General features: G+C 42.5%; 1 protein-coding gene across 4 annotated transcripts in view; it reads right to left on the bottom strand.

The window, feature by feature from the left end:
• The window catches only part of GCNT2 (glucosaminyl (N-acetyl) transferase 2 (I blood group)), a 95,785-nt gene that overhangs the window by 6,894 nt on the left and 68,608 nt on the right, over nt 1-20,283 (bottom strand). For all 4 annotated transcript variants that reach the window (XM_044258775.1, XM_044258786.1, XM_044258794.1 and 1 more), the window contains one exon: nt 579-671. In XM_044258775.1, the coding sequence (XP_044114710.1) occupies nt 579-671 (93 nt within the window). The remainder of the gene's footprint in view (nt 1-578; nt 672-20,283) is intronic.

Genomic DNA, 20,283 nt, shown 5'->3' with positions numbered 1-20,283 from the left:
ATCTGCAGGGGTAGCAGAAGCTGGTATAAAGGGTAGGGGTGGAGGTCCAGCTTGCTTGGTGGTGAGAACATGACATCACTTCTCATCTTGACCACTGGCCCCACCTAACCACTGCACTCCCAAAAGGAACAGAAAGAGGAATAAATAAGAAGAAAGCAGAAACTAGCAAGAAAGTATCCTTAAAGTCAAGGCCACTTCTACCCCTGCTTGATAATCATGACCTAGAGAACATCGGTGAGATCTATCCACCTTTCTTTCTCTTTCTTTCTTTCTTTCTTTCTCTCTTTCTTTCCCTTCTTTCCTTCCTTTCTTTTTTAAATGCAGCCTCCACGTCCCGCATGGAACCCAATGTGGGGCTTGAACTCATGACTGTGAGATAAAGACCTGAGCTAGGATCAAGAGTCGGATGCTTAACCAACTGAGCCACTCAGGAAATCACCTAAATTTACCATGTCTTGAAGCCTCTAGCTACTCTAAGAACACATAGATTGTTCTCCACGAACCCCTGTATTTCACAACAATATTCACGCCAACACCAACAAACTGCGTGGCCTCAAAGTGTGGAATGAACAGCTCACCATGGCAGCCTCCGTGTTTATCTTCCATGTCGATCCACTTTATAGCCCTGAGGTTACCGGCCCATGATGCATTTGGCATGGAGCCAGGGACACCTGCAATGTTGATAAAGAAGAAAAGCAGAAATGAGAACCAAGAGAGATGGGTGCCATTTCATCAACGAAGCCTGCAAGTTATGCTTATGTTTTCAGTAGATTATCTTTCACATTAGATTTTCCTTCCTGGGTGTAAAACCTCAAAAGCTTACGGCATTAATAGTTGGTGGTTATGACCCCACCTTGCCACCAGTGAAAAAAATAAAAAGAAAAAAATACATATATATATGCATAATTTTTTTGGTTATAATGTGTGCCCAAACCTGCAAAATAGAGCTTAAGAAATACCATAGCTTGAAATCATAATGAAGATGGAAACGTTGGGAGATTTGGGGGTTATCTCTTAGTGGCCCTCAACTGACTTTACATTCAGTCCTAACATTACAACTCTTTAAGACTTTTCAGATGACTTGTATCTTAAAATGAAAGCTCAGAAAACAGGCTACTTTATGTGCTAAGCACTAGTAAGTAAAAGCCCTTTATACGAGGTTGCAACGATAGGCATATAGAAGGGAAATATCTTGTTCACTGCTTATTTTTATTTATTTATTTATTTGACAGAGAGAGATCACAAGCAGGGAGAGAGGCAGGCAGAGAGAGAGGAGGAAGCAGGCTTCTGGCTGAGCAGAGAGCCAGATGCGAGACTCGATCCCAGGACCACTGGGATCATGACCTGAGCTGAAGGCAGCGGCTTAACCCACTGAGCCACCCAGGCGCCCTTGTTCACTACTTATAAACACACACACATCCCTTACCATGCTACCTTTTTAAAATTATTTTTTAATTTTTTTATAAGCAATCTCTATACCCAACATGGGGCTTGAACTTATGACCTCAAGATCAAGCATCCCACGCTCCACGACTGACTGATCCTGCCAGGCCCCCTGACACATTCTTCTTATTATTCCTTAGCGTGCTTCTTGAGCATTTGGTGTTGCCAACCACTGTAAAGGGCCCTGGGGAGAGAGAGAGGAAACAAGACCCAGTGAAGATGAATGTTGACCCCAAGCCGTAGGTTTGAGCTTTGAGACCCCCCCTATGAGGAAAACTGGTGTGCACTGACCCACCCATCTTCTCTATTTCTTTCCCCTGTTCTTTGGCCCAAAGTTTAGTGGCAGACCAATTAACTAATCAGGAATCAATGCACTTTCTTGAAATGTAAAGAGCCTTTAAAAAAGAGAAGAGCGCTTTGGGTCCCCACGAAGCTGGGGCTTTTTCACCTTGGCAATACTGACACTTTATCTATTTATTTATTTTTGCATATTTTAATACTAATTTATATTTTTATTTTATTTTAAACAAATTTATTTTATTTGCATTCAATGAATGAACATACAGAGCATTACTGACACTTTAGACTGGATGATTCCCTGTGATCAGGCCTGTACCAGGTGTTGTGAATTACTCAGCAGCATGCCGGCCTTCCACCCACCGGATGTCAGTAGATCACAGCCCTCTGTCGTGACAATCAAGAAACATCTTCCAGTGTGGCTACATGTCCCCCAGGAGGGAGGGTGGGTACACAAAACTACCCAATTTGAGAAATGCTCTGTTAAACCATTTTTTAAAAGATCTACTTATTTATTTTAGAGAGAGAGAATGAGAGAGAGAGAGTGTGTGTGTGCATACCCACGAGTGGGAGGGGCGAGAGAATTTCAAGAAGGCTCCCTGCAGAGTGTAGAGCCCAATGTGGGGCTTGATCCCGAGACCCTGAGATCACGACCTGAGCTGAAATCGAGAGTCAGACGCTCAACCAACTGAGCCACCCCAAGGCTCCCTGTGCTAAACCCTCTCCATCTCAATAAATTTTGGACAGTTCACAGAGATTACAGGGTCCATTTTAATCCTATAGAGTAGTTTTACTCCAAGATTCCAATTACTGGAAAGTGGGTAGATGAGAATCAAAGGTAAATGCAACAAAAGAAGAAATACTTTGTTTTATAAGAGCTCCAGCAATTTTCACTGGTGAGCAATGCAAATCTGAACATAATTCTGATGTTAATAGTACCGCTGTCATGACATCTGTACCCAGACTCTAACAGTCCTTTCTCAGAAGACCCAGTAGGCAGAATAATGCCCCTCCCCACAACATGCATTCCAAGAAGTCTAGATCCTAATTTCTGGAACCTGAAATTATGTTATGTTACAGGGCAAAATGGAATTTAGTTTGCGAATCAGCTGACCTTAAAATAGGGAAATTATCCTGAATTATCCAGGCTGGACCAATGCAACCACAACGGTCTTTTAACAGTGGAAGAGGCAGGTGAACAGCTGGTACACGGGTGGCCATTAGAAAAGGCTCAGACCCTGCAGAAAGGAACGGAGCTCAGCCAACACTTTGGTTTTAGTCTGGTGAGACGTGTGTCAGATTTCTTTCCTAGTAAGATAATACATTCGCGTTGGTTCAGCTGCTAAGTCTGCGGTAGTTTGTTACAATGGCAAACAAAAAACTAATATGCATACTAATGAGAAAAAAATTATCCAGGATGATAGATATTTTTTAATAAGAAAAAAAACTAGACAAGACCAATACTTTGCAGAAAGTTTAATTGGATTAGGCGCATGAACACGTTTCCTCTTTAAGAACATTAATAAAAATGTGCATGTTCAGAAGAAAAAAAGCTCTGTTCTTTTGCCCTGGTGTCACATGGTAATTAAATGATGACCTAAATCAAGAATTGTACCCAGGTCTCCCAACTAAAATTAAATTTTGCACAGCCCTTCCTGTAAATGGCATGATCCCTACTCCTAAGGGCTTGCTATTAAGACAGATCCCTTTTTTTCTCTCTGCCAAACTTGAAAAGTTTGCTTATAAATACTGAGCAGTCCCCAAGAAAAAGACCATTTATTTAGCAATATTTCTTCCTGTTGCTCTGATTTGCATTTATTACTTTAAAAATTACATTAGCACATGCCTTTCCCAAGAGAAGCTTCTTTATTTTGTTCTTAGTACACATTTTAAAAGAATTTAAAATAAAACTTGCCTTGGTTAAGTTGGGGGGTGAGGGGCGGACACCCCAGAAAACACAGAGATAATCTGGTGTATTTACTTGTTATCAACAAGATTAGCGGACGTGAATGTAATCTCTACAAGTCTATTTTGGTGAAAAGCTACAGCAGAGAAGTGCGAACACATCGCCGTAACAAAAAGTCCCTACCCTCCTTTACGCGATTATGTCTTTTAAAGGATACGATTTTTTTTCCTCTTTCATTCTCATGAATATTGATCATCACAAACGGACTCTTCCTCGGAAACACACTCCATTATTCTAGAAATAAGGTGGTGACATTTATAATTAATGACTGCCGTCTTTACAATAAACACTTAACAGGAGTGCCTGGGTGCTCAGTTGGTTAAGTTCCTGCCTTCGGCTCAGGTCATGAACTCGGGGCCCTGGGATCGAGCCCGTGTTAGGCTCCCTGCTCAGCGGGGAGTCGGCTGTGTGCCTCCCTCTGTACCTCCTACCCCCACTCATATGAACATGCTCTCTCCCTCTCTCTCTCAAATAAATAAAAATCTTTAAAAAATAAAAAAAAACTACAACACAACACATGTGAACTTCCTGCTCATGGAATTACAAACCTCAATTTTTTTTTTTAAGATTTTATTTATTTATTTGAGAGAGAGCAAGAGAAAGAGAGCAAGCACAAGTTAGGGGGAGAAGCAAGCGCCCCGCTGAAGTGGGCTCCATCCCAGGACCCTGGGATCATGACCTGAACCGAAGGCAGACTAAATTAGTCAGTTAAACTGACCTGGCCACCCAGGTACCCCAGGCCTCAACTTCCATACTTTGTTTACCGGCAAGTCTCAAATGTCTGTTTAAATATTACTCATATGTGTGCAGACAAAAATTACATCTTTCCAAGTGGAATCAGAGAGAAGGACAAAGTCAAACTCTGCTCTGTCTTTTCTTGCAAAGAATTCCGAGACCCAGAAATACCTGGCAGGAGTGGGCAGCGCCCCTGGCTTTGTTGGACTGGGAACGTGGGCATCCCCTGGGAGCTTGTTAGAGATGCCGAATCAGCCATCCTGCCCGAGAATCTGCACCCTCACAAGATCCCCAGAGCATCCCAGCACGCGATTGAGCCTGAGCAGCCCTGGGCCATAACCAGCATTGCAAAGAGGACGTAGCTTCTGTCTCCTCTCTCCTTGAAGTCTTTCCCTCAGCCTTCACCAAGTTTCTGGTTACCTTTTCTTTCTCCTTTTCCCCATTATTTTGCCCTGGTGAAGAAATCTGGTACTATGTACCTTCCATCCTTTGGTTAAGTTTGCAAACCTGTCTGCACCGCAGGGAACACAGACAGGCATTTGAGTAGACCACTCAAATCACTTTCCTGAAGACCATCAGCCCCCCTCGTGTGGGGGAGAGCTACGTTGAGCAGAAGACAGGTCCTCAGGAAGCCTTGACCTCACAGCATGGGGCCCACGGGGGATTCTCAGTCAATGTTAAAGGACTGAACGGGTGAGGTACGCAAGGGCTGCCCCCAGCAACTCAGTCTCCAGGGCTGCCCCTAGTGTGTGGCTAAGACAGGCCTGCTTGCCACCTTGGTTTCCCAACAGGTCACTGTACAATGAAGGTACAATCATGCTCTACCTCTCGGTATCAAAGAGTATTTATTGTCCTCTCGTGGCCGAGGCCAACCTGTTTCGGTTCGCCCTACAGCAACTGCTTAAGAGGCCATCAGTCACCTATTTGCCACGTGGGTACTGCCTGGTACAACTCGCTTGATAACCCTCCACAGGGCTTCTGGCGACAGCTCAAATGTCAACTCAGTGTGAATACTCTGCAGGTATCGCTGGATTATTTTTGCCAGGGAACGATGGCAAGCGAGAGACTGAGTGGTCTGAATGCACCGTGTGCCTACTACCAAACTTAATGGGGCCTGGGTTAAAACATACATGGAGACCCCAAAGCTGCTGGTCGCATCACTTGTGCTGACATCCGATGCTCCTTCTACTTCCTAAAATTATCTACTAAGCATAATTTTCTCCCAGGGACGACCCGCAGCAGACGCTCCAGCACCCGTGGAACACAATTTCCCACTGCGATTGGGGAAATTCGTGCTCACCCCAGCTTTGTCAGCTTTGTCGCTAACCAGCTGTGTACCCTGGAACCATCACTTAAGACTGTAGACTCACCTTTCAAATAAAGCCTAGAACAGATCGGAGGATTTTCAAACATTCAGACTGCAATCCACAGAAAAACAATTTATACCACCGCAGGCACACACTCGTACATAAACGAAGTTTCCAAACGACTTAGGCTTATTATGTGTCATGCACCTGTTTATTTGGTGTTATTTTCCCATATTCTGGTCAAAGCCTACTGAAGTGATTTCTGGATCCACTCATGGGGAAAAGTACTATTTTAAAAATACTGGACTATGGTGGGCCTGGGTGGCTCAGTAGGTTAAAGCTTCTGCTTTTGGCTCAGGTCATGATCTCAGGGTCCTGGGATTAAGCCCCCGCGGAGGGCTCTCTGCTCAGCGGGGAGCCTGCGTCCCTTTTTCTCTCTCTGCCTGCCTCTCTGCCTACTTGTGATCTCTATCAAACAAATAAATAAAAATCTTAAAAAAAAAATGCTGGACTAGGGGCACCTGGGTGGCTCAGTGGGTTAAGCCTCTGCCTTCAGCTCAGGGTGCTGGGATCGAGCCCCGCATCAGGATCTCTGCTCTTCGGAGAGCCTGCTTCCCCCTCTCTCTCCACCTACTTGTGATCTCTCTCTCTGTGTCAAATAAATAAATAAAATCTTAAAAAAAAATACTGGACTAGATGACTGTGTTTTTATTATTGCAGATATGATTATGATTATTCTCACTTGTCAGGATTCTAGAAGCACAGTTTTGGGGTATATGGATAAAGTCTACGTTCAATTCACCCGTGTCCTAGGAAGGGTCTCTTTTGCATTATTTCTAGGTTGGGGCAAAAAGACACCACTAGTATTTTTTTTTTATTTTTTATTTTTTTATTTTTTTCCAATTTATTTATTTTCAGAAAAACAGTATTCATTATTTTTTCACCACACCCAGTGCTCCATGCAAGCTGTGCCCTCTATAATACCCACCATCTGGTACCCCAACCTCCCACCCCCCCGCCACTTCAAACCCCTCAGATTGTTTTTCAGAGTCCATAGTCTCTCATGGTTCATCTCCCCTTCCAATTTACCCAAAAGCACATACCCTCCCCAATAAGACAACACTAGTATTAACTGAAAAACCATTCTAAACTATCAACTCCAATTCTCTCATTTGCTCTTCATAGGCTTATTTAAACAAAAGATTTGAGATACGTTTACAGAGTAACCAAGAATGTTTTTATTGGAGCTTAGCCATTATTAGTGAAATAACTGAGTTTGTTGAATAAATGAATACAGTTCTTTGAAATGCAAGCTTTATTTATGTTGACTTGACTTTCTCCTTATTGTTCTCACACAGTGTGGTCCTCATTTTGGGAGACCAACTCGTGTTAACAAATTCCAGCAATTGCTTATTTTTGAAGCTCAGATGTATACTTTTTAACTTACTGAATAAACAAGGGCTTTTGGTTTTAAATGTCAAAAGTCAACCCCAATTCTTCCAATGCTCACCCATTAAGGTCATGCTGTAAACTGGTCTAACTCTGGAAAATCTGGAAATATGCAAGGAAAGCCACGAGAACGCCCAATTCCCTCTGGCCCTTTAAACCAATAGCTTCAACGGGAGCTAGGAACCTAATTTCTTAAGTGTAGGTATCTATATGTGAAGATGGTCCTTTAAGCATTATTTATACATAATGATTAACAGCACAGGCTTTAAGGTCAGAGTCCACATCTCAAATCCTTATCTCTGGAACTACTGGTTGTGACCTTGAACAATTACGTAATCTCTTTAAGAGATCACCGACTAACCTTCAAAACCTAACAGGGTTTTGTTCACGTTAAATAAGATAACATATGTCTTGTGCTTAGCACCGTGCTCGGCATAGTTCCCTAAATAAATGGTTGCAAACAAAATCCATCTATTAAAGTCACCGGGACCATTGTAGCTGTGGAAGAGACTGCTTCTTTACTATAACCAGAAGCAAGTTTACCAGCCTCGGCGCTACTGACATTTGGACTGCAGTGACGTCATTGCTGTGGGGGCTGACCTGCCCACCTGAGAATGTGGAGCCTTTATCCATTAGATGCTGGTAACAGTCCCCATACCTGTCCCATCCTCTTACCTCCTGCCCCCACCCGTGACAACCCAAAATGTTTTCGGATGCAGCCAAATGTCCCCTGGGGAGCAAAACTGCCCCAACTGAGAACATGAAATTGTGTATTAATAAAATCATGTGCAAATATTTGCGTATCAAATGAACATTTATTTTAGTTTGTAAAACCTTTAAGGTTATTGCTTTTATATTTTTCATACATTTATTTATGAACCTCTGATGCTTACTGGCTTTGCTGACTTAGTCATGGTACTTGTGACTATTCTAAGAATAATTCAACAAAAGACAAATGCACAATGTTCAGTGGTGATTCGCTTTATCAACAACAAAAAAAGGAAAATTACCTAATAAGTGGGAAATGTAGTGTGAAGTAACTTGTAACCCTTTTATCTCATTGTCAACTGGGGTCATGTTTAGCAATAAAATGGTATGTTTATACTTATACCTACAAAGTTGTTCATTAATCACTTAGGATTTTTGACACATGAAATTTCCTAAAAGAGATGCTGTCTGGTTTCTTAATGGATGCTTCTAGAGTTCTGCAGCTTTGAGATCATAGCATAATATCCTTAAAATGACACCCCGGCATTCAACTCCAGTGATTGTAAACAAATTGATTCTTCTCCCGTTGTAAAAGGAAACGATGAAATGAGTAGAAGGAAGAAAAACCCAGAATTTGAGATTCAAAGGGATTTTAGAAATTTTAAAATGCTTTACTATTTTAATATATTCCTTCTCATTGGCATGCTGTATAAACCAGAGCCTAGGAGATGTAAATGAATTGCCCAGGAATATGGGCATGCTAGGTGACTTATGGAGTTTGTTTCAAGACAATTTACTCAGTTATTCAATCAGTTTTCTTGAACGTTTCCTATGTTCTAGAGTAGATGTTGAGGATAAAGCTATGAATGAGGTGTTCTTGGAGCTTTTGGCCCAGCGTATCCAGAAGAGTTTATACTTATTAATATTTCTACTAGCAGCCCAGATACCTCTACTCAAATCTTTCCTGGACAGTCTTCTGGGGAAGAGCAGGGAAGGTCAGTGACAGGTTTAGAAAGATGGAGAATCTTTGACCCAAAGCAGTTCAGATTTCAATACAACCCTAACCTAAAGGCTGACCTTGACCCACTGACCCTCTGCCTACAGTTCTCTTTGGCTGCTTATTACCTTTAACTCTTCTCAAACACTCCTTTTAATCATGGAACATTTTTCTGAGATGGAAAGACCTCCAGTTTCAAGTGCCAGGCTTGGAGGCTGTCAACTTTGCCTTTCTTTCCTCCCCTAAACCACGATAGCTTTCAAAATCCTTCATCTTCGCAATGAACCCAAATCCACTATTACTCCCTTCCAGCTGAGACTTTGTCCTTTTGTGCAGTAGGGGAGCTCCTAACTGATTTCCAGCCTGCCCGTGGTTCCTGGTACAAACCCTCCCTGGCTTTATAATGGTGCTGTTTCCCTTGGTGGGCACTGTCCTAATTCAGGGGCTTCCCATCTCTCGCCTAGACTATTTTGAGCGCCTCCAATCTGTCCACTTTACTGGCGATACCACTAGATGGCTTTTTCCATAATCACCGTTGACCTTGTTTACCTCCTGTTTTTTTTTTGGGGGGGGGCGGGGTGCAGGATTACTTTGACCTGTCTGCCCATGTCTGTTTCTTCAAGCCACGTTGAGATGCTTAGCCGCCAACCACTCATCCCCCAACCCATGAAAGCAAAGTCAGACTTGCCGACATCCTCAACCTCTCCCACAGGTGCCCATTCTGCCTCTTACCAGAATTCCCACTCCTCATACCATTGCTCATTTTACACGGCTGCTTTTGCTTCCCCTGGACCCAGTTTAAAACATTTATCTCCTCCCTCCAAAGCTTGACCCTCAACTGCCATTTTTAATGTTTGGCCTCAGACTGTCATTTATCAAGCGGCTGGGCCCAGCGAGCCCCTCAGACCCGAAACCCTCATTCACGGCTCGAGTTCATACTCTGGCCAGGAAGATATCAAGATACTGACCATGACAACATAAGGATCCTTGTGATCTTGTCCCCAGGCTGTGAACAGCAGACGGGCAGCTCATAAGCCACATCTGACCACAGGCCTATTTGTTTCAACCCTCATAGAAGTGGGGGCTGAACACTGAAAAGGAACCAGAAGGTTCCCCATGGAGGTTAGGACTGCCAGTGTCCCTTGACAACAACTTATTGAGCTTTAAGAAGCCAGGAACTCTCCAGCTCTTATGACCACTACATACTTCACTCATTCATCTTGTCTACCTGGCCCGGATCAATGTGTAGCGTGTAGTACTTGGTTTCCAGACCCTTCCTCCATACATCACTGCCCACACACACCAGGCTGTCCTGCCACCCTTTGGGGAATTCCTGAATTGGTTTTCCATTTTCACTGGTCAGTGGTGAGGCCCAGATACTGCTGTTTTTCAAAATGCTCATGTATTATATTACTGTGTAGCCAGGGTTGAGAACATCTGTTCTTATAGAATATTTTATGGAACATCCCTTCTCAGGGATAATACTTTTTGGTTTCTCAGACACCAAGCACTGTGCCTCTTAAGGAGAGATTTTTTTTTTAAAGATTTTATTTATTTATTTGATAGACAGAGATCACAAGTAGGCAGAGAGGCAGATAGAGAGAGAGGAAGGGAAGCAGGCTCCCTGCTGAGCAGAGAGCCCAATGCGGGGCTTGATCCCAGGACCCTGAGACCATGACCTGAGCCAAAGGCAGAGGCTTCAGCCTCCTGAGCCACCCAGGCACCCCAGATTTTATTTTTTCACCAAATAAAGCAATTTTAAGTTTTAGAGATTTTAAAAACACAGAAAAGTACAGAGAGACCAGTTGTTTATTTTCCAACTCCCCAAAATTAAGCATTGTCAAGCAAGGTGACACATTTGCCTTGTGACTCTTTCCTTTTTCTCTTCCTAAGATATTAGTCTATAATTTGTGAAAAACTGAACTCTGGTTATTGGAATGGATTCAAATAATGCATAGTAGTACAAAGAACAAACATGAAAGTTGAATGCAAACTGGTGTAGCCACTGTGGAGAACAGTATGGAGGTTCCTCAAAAATTAAAAAAAAAAACAGAACTACTCTACAACCCAGTAATTGTGCTACTGTGTATTTACCCAAAACCCACAGAAACGCTACTTTACGCACCTTGATGTTTCTAACTGCGTTATTCATGATAGCCAAATTACAGAAACACCCCAAATGCCCATATAGAAGATGGATAAAGAAGATATGGCATACATATACAATGGAATATTACTCGGCCATAAAAAAGAATAAAATCTTGTCATTGGCGACAATGTGGATGGAGCTAGAGGGTATTATGCTAAGAGAAATAAGTCAATCAGAGAAAGACAAATATCGTATTATTTCACTCATATGTGGAATTTAAAAAACAAAAAAATGGGCAAAAAAAAAAAAAGAGAGAGAGAGAAACCAAGAAACAGACATCTTAACTATAGAGAACAAACTAATGGTTACCAGAGAGGAGGTGGGGGGGATGGGTAAAAGAGATGATGGGGATTGAGGAGGGCACCTGTCATGATAGGCTGATATACAGAAGTGTTGAGTTACTATACTGGACACCTGAAGTTAAGATAGCACAAATGTTAACTATACCATAATTGAAAAGATTAGGAAAAAAAGAAAACATTATTTCATAAAGCATCTTCGTATATAAATAAATACTTCTATGCCCCCTTAAGACTTCCACATAGCTATTAACTAGGTGACTAACCTATACTGGATATAGATTGCAAATAACCTCTCACAGGTGGCTCTTACCGTTGAGATTTATGGGTTGTTGGGGCACCTAGTGGCTCAGTTCGTTAAGTGTCCGACTCTCTTTCAGCTCAGGTTATGATCTCAAGGTCATGAGGTCAAGACCTGCGATGGGCTCTGAGCTGCTGAGTGTGGAGCCTGCTTAAGATTCTCTCTCTCTCTGCAACCCCCTCCTCCCCTGCTCATGTGTATGCTCGCTCTCTCTCCAAAAACAGAGAAAGAGAGAGAGATGAGTTTTGTTCTTTAAATGTGTCTGGGCATTCCTTATATTCAAGTTTACCACTTTCATAGGCGTATCAATTCAAAAACAGTTTCCTTAGGACTTAAGTTTTTACAGATTCTAGAAATGGGAGATTCTGTTGTTATTTGCAGCATGTGAACATGACATACTCTAATTTCCTGTGATCTATTTGTTTAGATGTGTTTGTTTCCAGCTTCAATTAAGTATTTGCCTTTCAAGGGGGCATTTCCTAGATTTTACGTGACTGTTTCAAATAAAAGCATGTACCAAACTGATTCCCCTTCTCATTCCATTACACGGTAAAGGATTTCATGTCAAGATCATTCCCTGTTGGAGGAAACAGAACACTGCATGCCCTGTGCTGCCTCGTTGGTTGTCTGGGAGAAGGTTCTTAGCAAATCCATTAGAAAAATTTTCATCTTGCCCAGTACATGGTGCCTTCTTTATCGTCAAAACAAGGCACCAGGCTACACCCAGTTGGAAGTAAATCAAGAACTCATCTGCAAGTTTACAACATTCCCTCCAATTCCACGGAAAAGCAGCCAGACAAAAAACGATACCTGCTTAGGACTTCTGTCTAATTTTAATCCTATTTTCAATTCAAGACAGGTCCGAAGAGTTAAAGGTCAGTGGTAAGTTCCATTGGTTGCTAAATGTACTGGGTACATAAAGGGTTGCTATAGATAGGGAACTAAGTACCTACCTATAGCAAGCAATCTTTGATATAGAACCGGAGAGAAGGAGTTCTTCTGTGTACAATCGTCTTCTACAAATATGAGAAACATCCAAACTTTCAAAAGAGAAGAAACACGGGAGAAAGAGTCTTGGGATGTGCCCCTGGTATATGGGCATCCCCCACCCCCCATCCTCTATCTCACCACCCCCATCCTTAACCCCGTGGAGTTTGTAGCAGTTTTTAGAAATACACAAAGCCAAGGGGTAGGCCTAGCATTTCTTCTGGAAACATCTCTTGAACCTGAACATTTGGATGAAAAGCACTGGGCTACAATTACAAGTCACATAGCAACACAAAGACACACATCAATCATTTGGGGGTTTGGGAATGCTTGTCACTCTTGGAAGCAACTAGAGTCGTTTCCTGGAGTATTAGCAGTAACTATTTTCTTGTGCAGGTCATGTAAGATCAGTTGAAAATTCAATGATCGAGTCTAAGATTTATGCTTTCTTTTAGGGAGTATTTTCAGTGTACAGTTAATAAAGTTACAGATGTGTAGGAATGTGATATTTTTATAAATTTGTAAAATAAAACTTGAGACTTCAAAGAAACGTTGTCCCCATCGGTTTTTTGCCCTGGTCCCTCTGCCCCTGCCCTGGGTCATCCTTGGGATCACGGGGCTAGTTCTGAGTCTCCAGCTCTTGGGTTTCGAGGCCCTCACTCTGAAGTACTTGACACTGGTGTTCTCATTTGTATGATAGTTATTTCAGTATTTTAGAAACTCTGAATTATGGACTAAATACAAGACCAATGACTAATGCATTTCATTTGTAGTAAAGGATAAACTCTCAAGGCACCCAAAAATCTAGACAAATCCTCTTCTGTATGAGTTTTGGTTTGTTTGTTTTTTAAGTAGGCTCCACGCCCAATGTGGGGCTTGAACGTCCAACCCTGAGGTTAAGAGTCACGCCGTCTACGGACTGAACTGGCTAGGTGCCCCCCAGATGAGTTCTTTTAGTAAGAGATAATACCGGGATGTTGTGAGGTGCTCATTATGATGCTTTCGTATGACTGACTAAAAAGACTCACAATGGAAGTTTTGTGAATCTGTCACGTGTTACTGGAAGAAAAGTGAAATACAGTTTTGTTACTCTTATTCTTCCAATGAAGCCCGTGATGTTCCTATGATTTACAGATCTTCCTTGACTTACAATGGGGTTAAGTCCCAATAAATTCATTGTAAACTGAAAATATCAAACTGAAAATACATTTAAGACACCTGAACTACTGAACATCAATGCTTAAGTCCAGCCTACCTTAAATATGCTCAGAACACCCCTTTTGCCTCTGGCTGGGCAATACCATCTACCACAAAACCTATCTGATAACACAGTGTTGACTATCTCCCGTAATTGATTGAACACTGTCCTGAAAGTGAAAACCAGAACCGGGTCTGTATACAGAATTCGTCGGTCCATCAGCTGCGGACCCTTGCCATCGGACGGGGACTGACCCAGAGCTGCAGTCTGCCGCTGATGCCCACGAGAGAGGACAGAGTATCACCAGCCCGGGAAAAGATTAAAATTCAAAATTCAAAGTGCAGTTCCTACCCGATGAGAATTAACACTCACGCCACCCTAACGCTGAAAAAGAGTAAGTAGAACCAGAACCATCCTAAGTCGGGGACTGTCAGTATTCTGAATCACAGATACTGTCAAGTCAAAGCTAACAGAACCTTACCAAATGGAAGCTTAGTAATGATATAACTACATACCGTATTTCCTTTTAGTTGATTTACCCCAGGGAATAATATTACTAAAAAATGATCATGCCTTTTTTTTTTAATAATAAGAGATCCAACTGATTCTATTATTCATGGAAAACAATAAATAAATAATATGGGGAAAGTCTGCCAAATGGAACCAGTTTATCAACAGCTGTTATGAGGCCATAACGTCTGTAAGAAACCATTCACCATTGTTGCAGTTTGCACTCCAAACTATTCACCCTGGAACACACAAAATTTATTAAGATTTTTAAAAAGGCTGAATAAGAAGCTTCTTTTCCAGACCCTAAAGGTGACATATACCAGGATTCCATTTTTATGACATTCTGGAAGAGGCAAAACCACAGGGCAGAGAACAGGTCAGAGTCTGCCAATGTGGTAATGGACCCATAACGTGATGTAACTATCAGAACACATGGGACCGGACACCAAAAGGTGCCTAAAATTTAAAATAAATTTAAAAATAAATTTAAATAAATTTAAAAATAAAAAAGGAAGCTTCTTCAAATTCAACAGTATTGTGTAACAGAACGGGTCTCCTTCATGGTAAATGGATACATTGAAAAGTTCCCTTTTGTAGTAGACCAACAGAGATTTTCATTTGACAAATACGACTATTCATTACCTTTTTTGATAAATTTGGAACACATTTATAGAGTCGCATCATTAAGACTAAACTTTCAGTATTAGATAACATACATAACAAAATGTTACTGCTCTTTTGCTCCAAAATCTAGAGTATTTCAGAAAGAAACGGTGAGAAGCACTAAATAGACAGACTACTGTATTATGACTTAGAAGTCCCATCTTCGGGGCGCTTGGGTGGCTCAGTCAGTTAAATGTCTGCCTTCAGCTCAGGTCATGATCTCAGGGTCCTGGGATGGAGCCCTGCATTGGGCTCTCTGCTCAGTGGAGAGTCTATTTCTCTCTCTCCCTCTCCCTCTGTGCTCTCTCTCTCAAACAAATAAATAAAGTCTTAAAAAAGAAAGAAAGAAAGAAAAGAAAGAAAGAAATCCCATCTTCATGTCACAGACAATCACTTCACCTTCCTGGGCTTGGTTTCTCTAAACTTAAGTGAAGGGAACATATCGCCAGCTCCAGAAGGAAATTACCCGTTCCCCTTCACAGTCATTTTGTTCTTGAAGTAGCCCATTCCAAGTTTTCACTGTTTCTAGTATGGTCCACTTAAAACAAAAACAGAATTTACTCCCAAAACCACATTCAGGGAGCATGGAAGAGATATGCCCAATCACGAGCTAGAAAAAGACATGATTTGGGCCCCCCTTCCCTTCTCCCACAATTCTTTTTATTTTTCTTTTATTTTAAAAAATTTTTTTATTTTTTATTTATTTTCAGCATAACAGTATTCATTATTTTTCACCACACGCAGTGCTCCATGCAATCCGTGCCCTCTCTAATACCCACCACCTGGTACCCTAACCTCCCACCCCCCCGCCACTTCAAACCCCTCAGATTGTTTAAGATTCTATTTATTTATTTGACAGACAGAAATCACAAGTAGGCAGAGAGGCAGGCAGAGAGAGGGGGGGGAAGCAGGCTCCCCGCTGAGCAGAGAGCCCAATGCGGGGCTCCATCCCAGGACCCTGGGAACATGACCCAAGCCGAAGGCAGAGGCTTTAACCCATTGAGCCACCCAGGCGCCCCAACCTTCTACCACAGTTCTCAATTCCATGTGGCCCACTGGAGGACTCTGAGGGTAAATGAGGCCATGTCTGTCTCATCTGACGCACTCCTCACTCCCCATGTCCTTCTTGGGACACAGTGGATGGAAGCGGACAGGGAGATGGACCAGATGCCCCTTCCTGAGGCACCCTGTTTCATCCTGGTTCAGGTGCCTCCTCATTCTTCTGGAAACAATACCACATTTTTTTTTTTCCCAGCTGGGGCAGAGAGAGGAGATTCAGATTATCTAGAAACTGCAGGTATCCTCAAGAGTCAAGATGTCAACACTGAGGTAGGACTGCTGTTGGTCACCTGTGTTTCCTCATACCTAAGCATGAGCTTGCGCACCCACAAATGATGCCCATGCGATAAATACTCTCACTAACCAGTATTTTACGATCAGTTACTCTGTTCCTCTCATGTTCCCACACAGGTGAGTAGTACTGGAAGCTGGGGGGAGGGAGAAACTCAAACTGATTTTGCTGGAGTTCTAGAACATCTTCCAGATCCTTTGTGGTAATCTCTGAAGTCTTCGCGTCATGGAAAAATTATGTTTTTCCAGTACCTGTTGTCTCTTAGAACAATTGGGTGGAATAAAACAACAAAAGCAAAAAGCTAATAATTATTACTAATAAGCTAATAGTTACTACAACTTACCAGGCACCAGACACCATTTTTGGCATTTGAAAATGTCTTACTACACGTAATTCACTTACAAGGGTAGGTACTATTATCGTCCCCACTCTACAAATACCGAAACCAAGATTCACAGTGATTACATCATTTGCCTCAAATTGTAAACACTAGGAATCTGAAAAACTGCATTTGAAGCCAAGGAGTCTGGCTCCAGAAGGCCTCCCTCCCTCCCCCACGGTGACGTATTACCCTGGCCTCCCTCGAGCTCAGTATTTATGGGCGTGCCCAGAAAATATGCTCCCGAACAAGGAGAAATGTGCTATATTAAGACAGCCAGGCAAATGGAGATAACGTGTTAGTACTCAGCAACTAACATCCTCATTTGGTTAGAATTTTACAGCACAAAAATCACTTCTATCCACTGCCTATGATGACTGACCCGAATTTTAAGAAGTCATGGCAGGAGTAGTGGTTGGCATCTAAACACAGACATAGTGACTGTAACAAGGAGAGAAGAGAAATTCATTGCCCAGAGGCCGCTGTTCCAGTAATTCTATACTGGGAAAGGGGGCAGAATGGAAATGGTCACAGAATCAACAAAGGCTGAGCCGGGAGGACCCTCTCTATCATCTTATAAGTTGCTGGTATTGTCTCCATTTTACAGATAAGTCAACAGAAGCCCACAAAGGACAAGCTAACTGCACAAGGTCAGCCAGCAGATTTGTAAATGAATGAGTAAAGTTTCTGCCCCTTCCACTGCATGCGCCAGAGCTAAAGCAAAATAATGCAGGAGAACTTTTTTGAGCTCACCCAGCCCAATTCTTTCATTTTACTGAGGAAGAACCCAAGGCCCAAAGAAGTTATGTGACTTACCTAGGGTCATAAGGCTAATCGAAGACAGAGGCTAGAGTAGAGGTTAGAAGATAATTTTGCATTGTGCATATCTAGGTCATTGGCCCTTCTTATATGGTCCAGTGCCTAGAGTTTGAAGAACTTATAAAAAGGAAAATAAAACATTCACACCATGCTCGTAGCACTTACTGTCCATTTATTTAGTATTAGATGTGCAGCGTGTAGTGTTTAAAAAACTCCAAGTCCAAGGGGCACCGGACTTGGTGGGTGAGTGGGTTAGGCCTCTGCCTTTGGCTCAGGAAATGATCTCAGGGTCCTGGGATCGAGTCCTGCATCCAGCTCCCTGCTCAGCAGGGAGCCTGCTTCCCCCTCTCTCTCTGCCTGCCTCTCTGCCTGCTTGTGATCTCATTCTCTCTCTCTCTCTGTCAAATAATTAAATAAAATCTTAAAAAAAAAAAAACCAAAAAACTCAAAGTCCAAAAACGTGCTCTAATTTTTTTTTTTTTTTAAGATTTACTTGTTTTTTTTAGAGAGCAAGGGTGAGAGAGCGCAAGGGGCAGAGGGAGAGAGAGAGAGAGAATCTCAAGCAGACTCCCCACCGGGCTGGGAGCCTGACCTAGGGCTTGATCCCATGCCCGCAAGATAATGACCTGAACTGAAATCAAGAGTGAGATGCTCAATCAACTAAGCCAGCCAGGCGTCCCTGCTATTCTAATTCTTGAGTGTCCTCTGGGGTCATCCAAAACAGTCATCCACAGAGGCATCCCAAGATTCTTCTGGCTCTTTCACAAACATCTTGGAAAAGAAATACTAGCCAGTCAGGGCCACTGCTGTGAAATGCATTATTACTCTACCTATTTGGTAATTAGGAAGTGAAATTGAACCAGAACGGCCCAATACGCAAATCTCACTTTTTAATAAATTCCCAGATACCTTCCACACTTTCTCTAATGTCCCAAAACCAAAGATGAACTGGGGCCCCGGTCGGTAAAAGTAAACTCCCCCAGGGTCAGACCAGCTGCTAACTGGGGAGGCTGGGATGCCAATGTCGAAACTGGTCCCTCCGCACAGTCCTACAAGATGACAGGCGCTTCACACCAAGCTCAGAAGCTTGAAACTCGGGGAATCTCAGATAAAATCACACATGTGAAAAATTAACAAGTCGACTGAAGCCACCAGAGAAGGTTCTGGGAGAACCAGTGGTCACGGTAAACATATTTACATGTAGCTGATAGCGAAGTATCCTTGTGTCATTTCCACAAACACACAAACACACAGCGGCTCATAAAACAGGAGGACTGTCTATTTGTCCCCCCCCACCACTAAATCGAGGAAGTGGATATTTGGTAGCAACAAGAGATGAACAAAAGTTATCTCTAAAACATTGCAGGTGTTAAGGGTCTACCTCACTAAATCGGTTTTACTAATCCTAGTAACATACTCTTCCCATTTTCCCACATTTTCCCAGCATGAAGAGGAAGGCCAAGAGAAGGGAAATGTTAATAAGCATTATTCTGACTCTTGCTTTCTAAGGCTTAACGAGTCTGTAGACTCGGCTTTGCCCACTGGGGAAAAAAGGGTGGGGGGAGAAAACATAGTCTGGTTGATGTCATATATCCTGAAAGCTTAGGTTGGATAAAAAGATTTTCACTTTTCAGTTAATCATTATCATGGAATACACAGAAAGCCCCAGCCTGGACTATTGGAATTTTAGATTTCCTTTGATAAGAGGAAGCAACTCATGTCTGAGAATTATATCTATTCAATGATTTTTCGTAAATTTTGCTTTCTGGCTTTGAGTGTGTGTAGTATGTTGGTAGCTGCAGAAACTGGCTGGTGGGCACAAGAGGGTTATGATGCTGCCTGCCGGTGAATTTCATATTAGGGTTTATAAATTATCCCTGTGTTAAGTGTCTAGGAGGGGCTGCGTTTGTTTTAACTTTGAGGAAGTTCAACACCCAAAATGGGAAGGATGTGGCTACACCAGCAAAAACCTGTATAGAATGCTTGTGAAAAAGCTCTCGCTTCTTTTGGGTCCTGGCTGTGCTAATTTCCTTTTGTGAGAAATTATATTATGTTCTAAACAAATACCACGTAAGTCCCTTCTGGTACATGGTGCGATTTCAGAAAACAACCTATGAATCCCAATTCCTATTCCTTTCACCTGAAGTGACCACAAAAATAAAGTCCTGAAGACACTACTGACATCCTTTGGATTTTTAAGGAAACTCTTCTTAAGGATAATACTCACTTAGCAATATTCATGTGAGGACTGTAAGGACCTACTTAGCAAGAGGCTTTCATTAAAGTTAAACTGTCCCTGCTCCCCTTCCCTCAGGGGATTCACTTAAAACAAGTCCTGGAAACCAGCTCCAGGTAACAAAGCCCAGATACAAGGGTGGGTGAGGCCAGGTGGAGACATCCGACCAGTGGGGGGCATGCATACTGTCTCCCTAGTTACCAAGGAGTATGGGCCTCACCCTTTGGGAGCCTTTTGGGCGCCAATCCCAACCAAGGTGATAAGCTGGGTCAAATGTCTACTTGGGTAAATTGTCTTCAGTTGGTTACCTAGCATCACTGTGGAGTTTCCTGTGTGTGTTACAATCTCATTGGTCACCTGTGCGTGGCCAGGCCCGACCGCATGGCCTTTGCCCTTAAAAGCTAGTCTGTGAAACCGAGAAGGGTCGCCCTCTCTTGGAAGAGGTGTGGCCCCGAACGTTCAGTTAGATTCTTGATGCTTGGTGTGAAA

This window comes from Neovison vison, chromosome 1 (genome assembly GCF_020171115.1).
Source record: "Neovison vison isolate M4711 chromosome 1, ASM_NN_V1, whole genome shotgun sequence".
Classification (NCBI taxonomy): Eukaryota; Metazoa; Chordata; class Mammalia; order Carnivora; family Mustelidae; genus Neogale; species Neogale vison.
The sequence above is the reverse complement of the archived record's forward strand: the minus strand, read 5'-3'. Positions and strand labels throughout refer to the sequence as shown.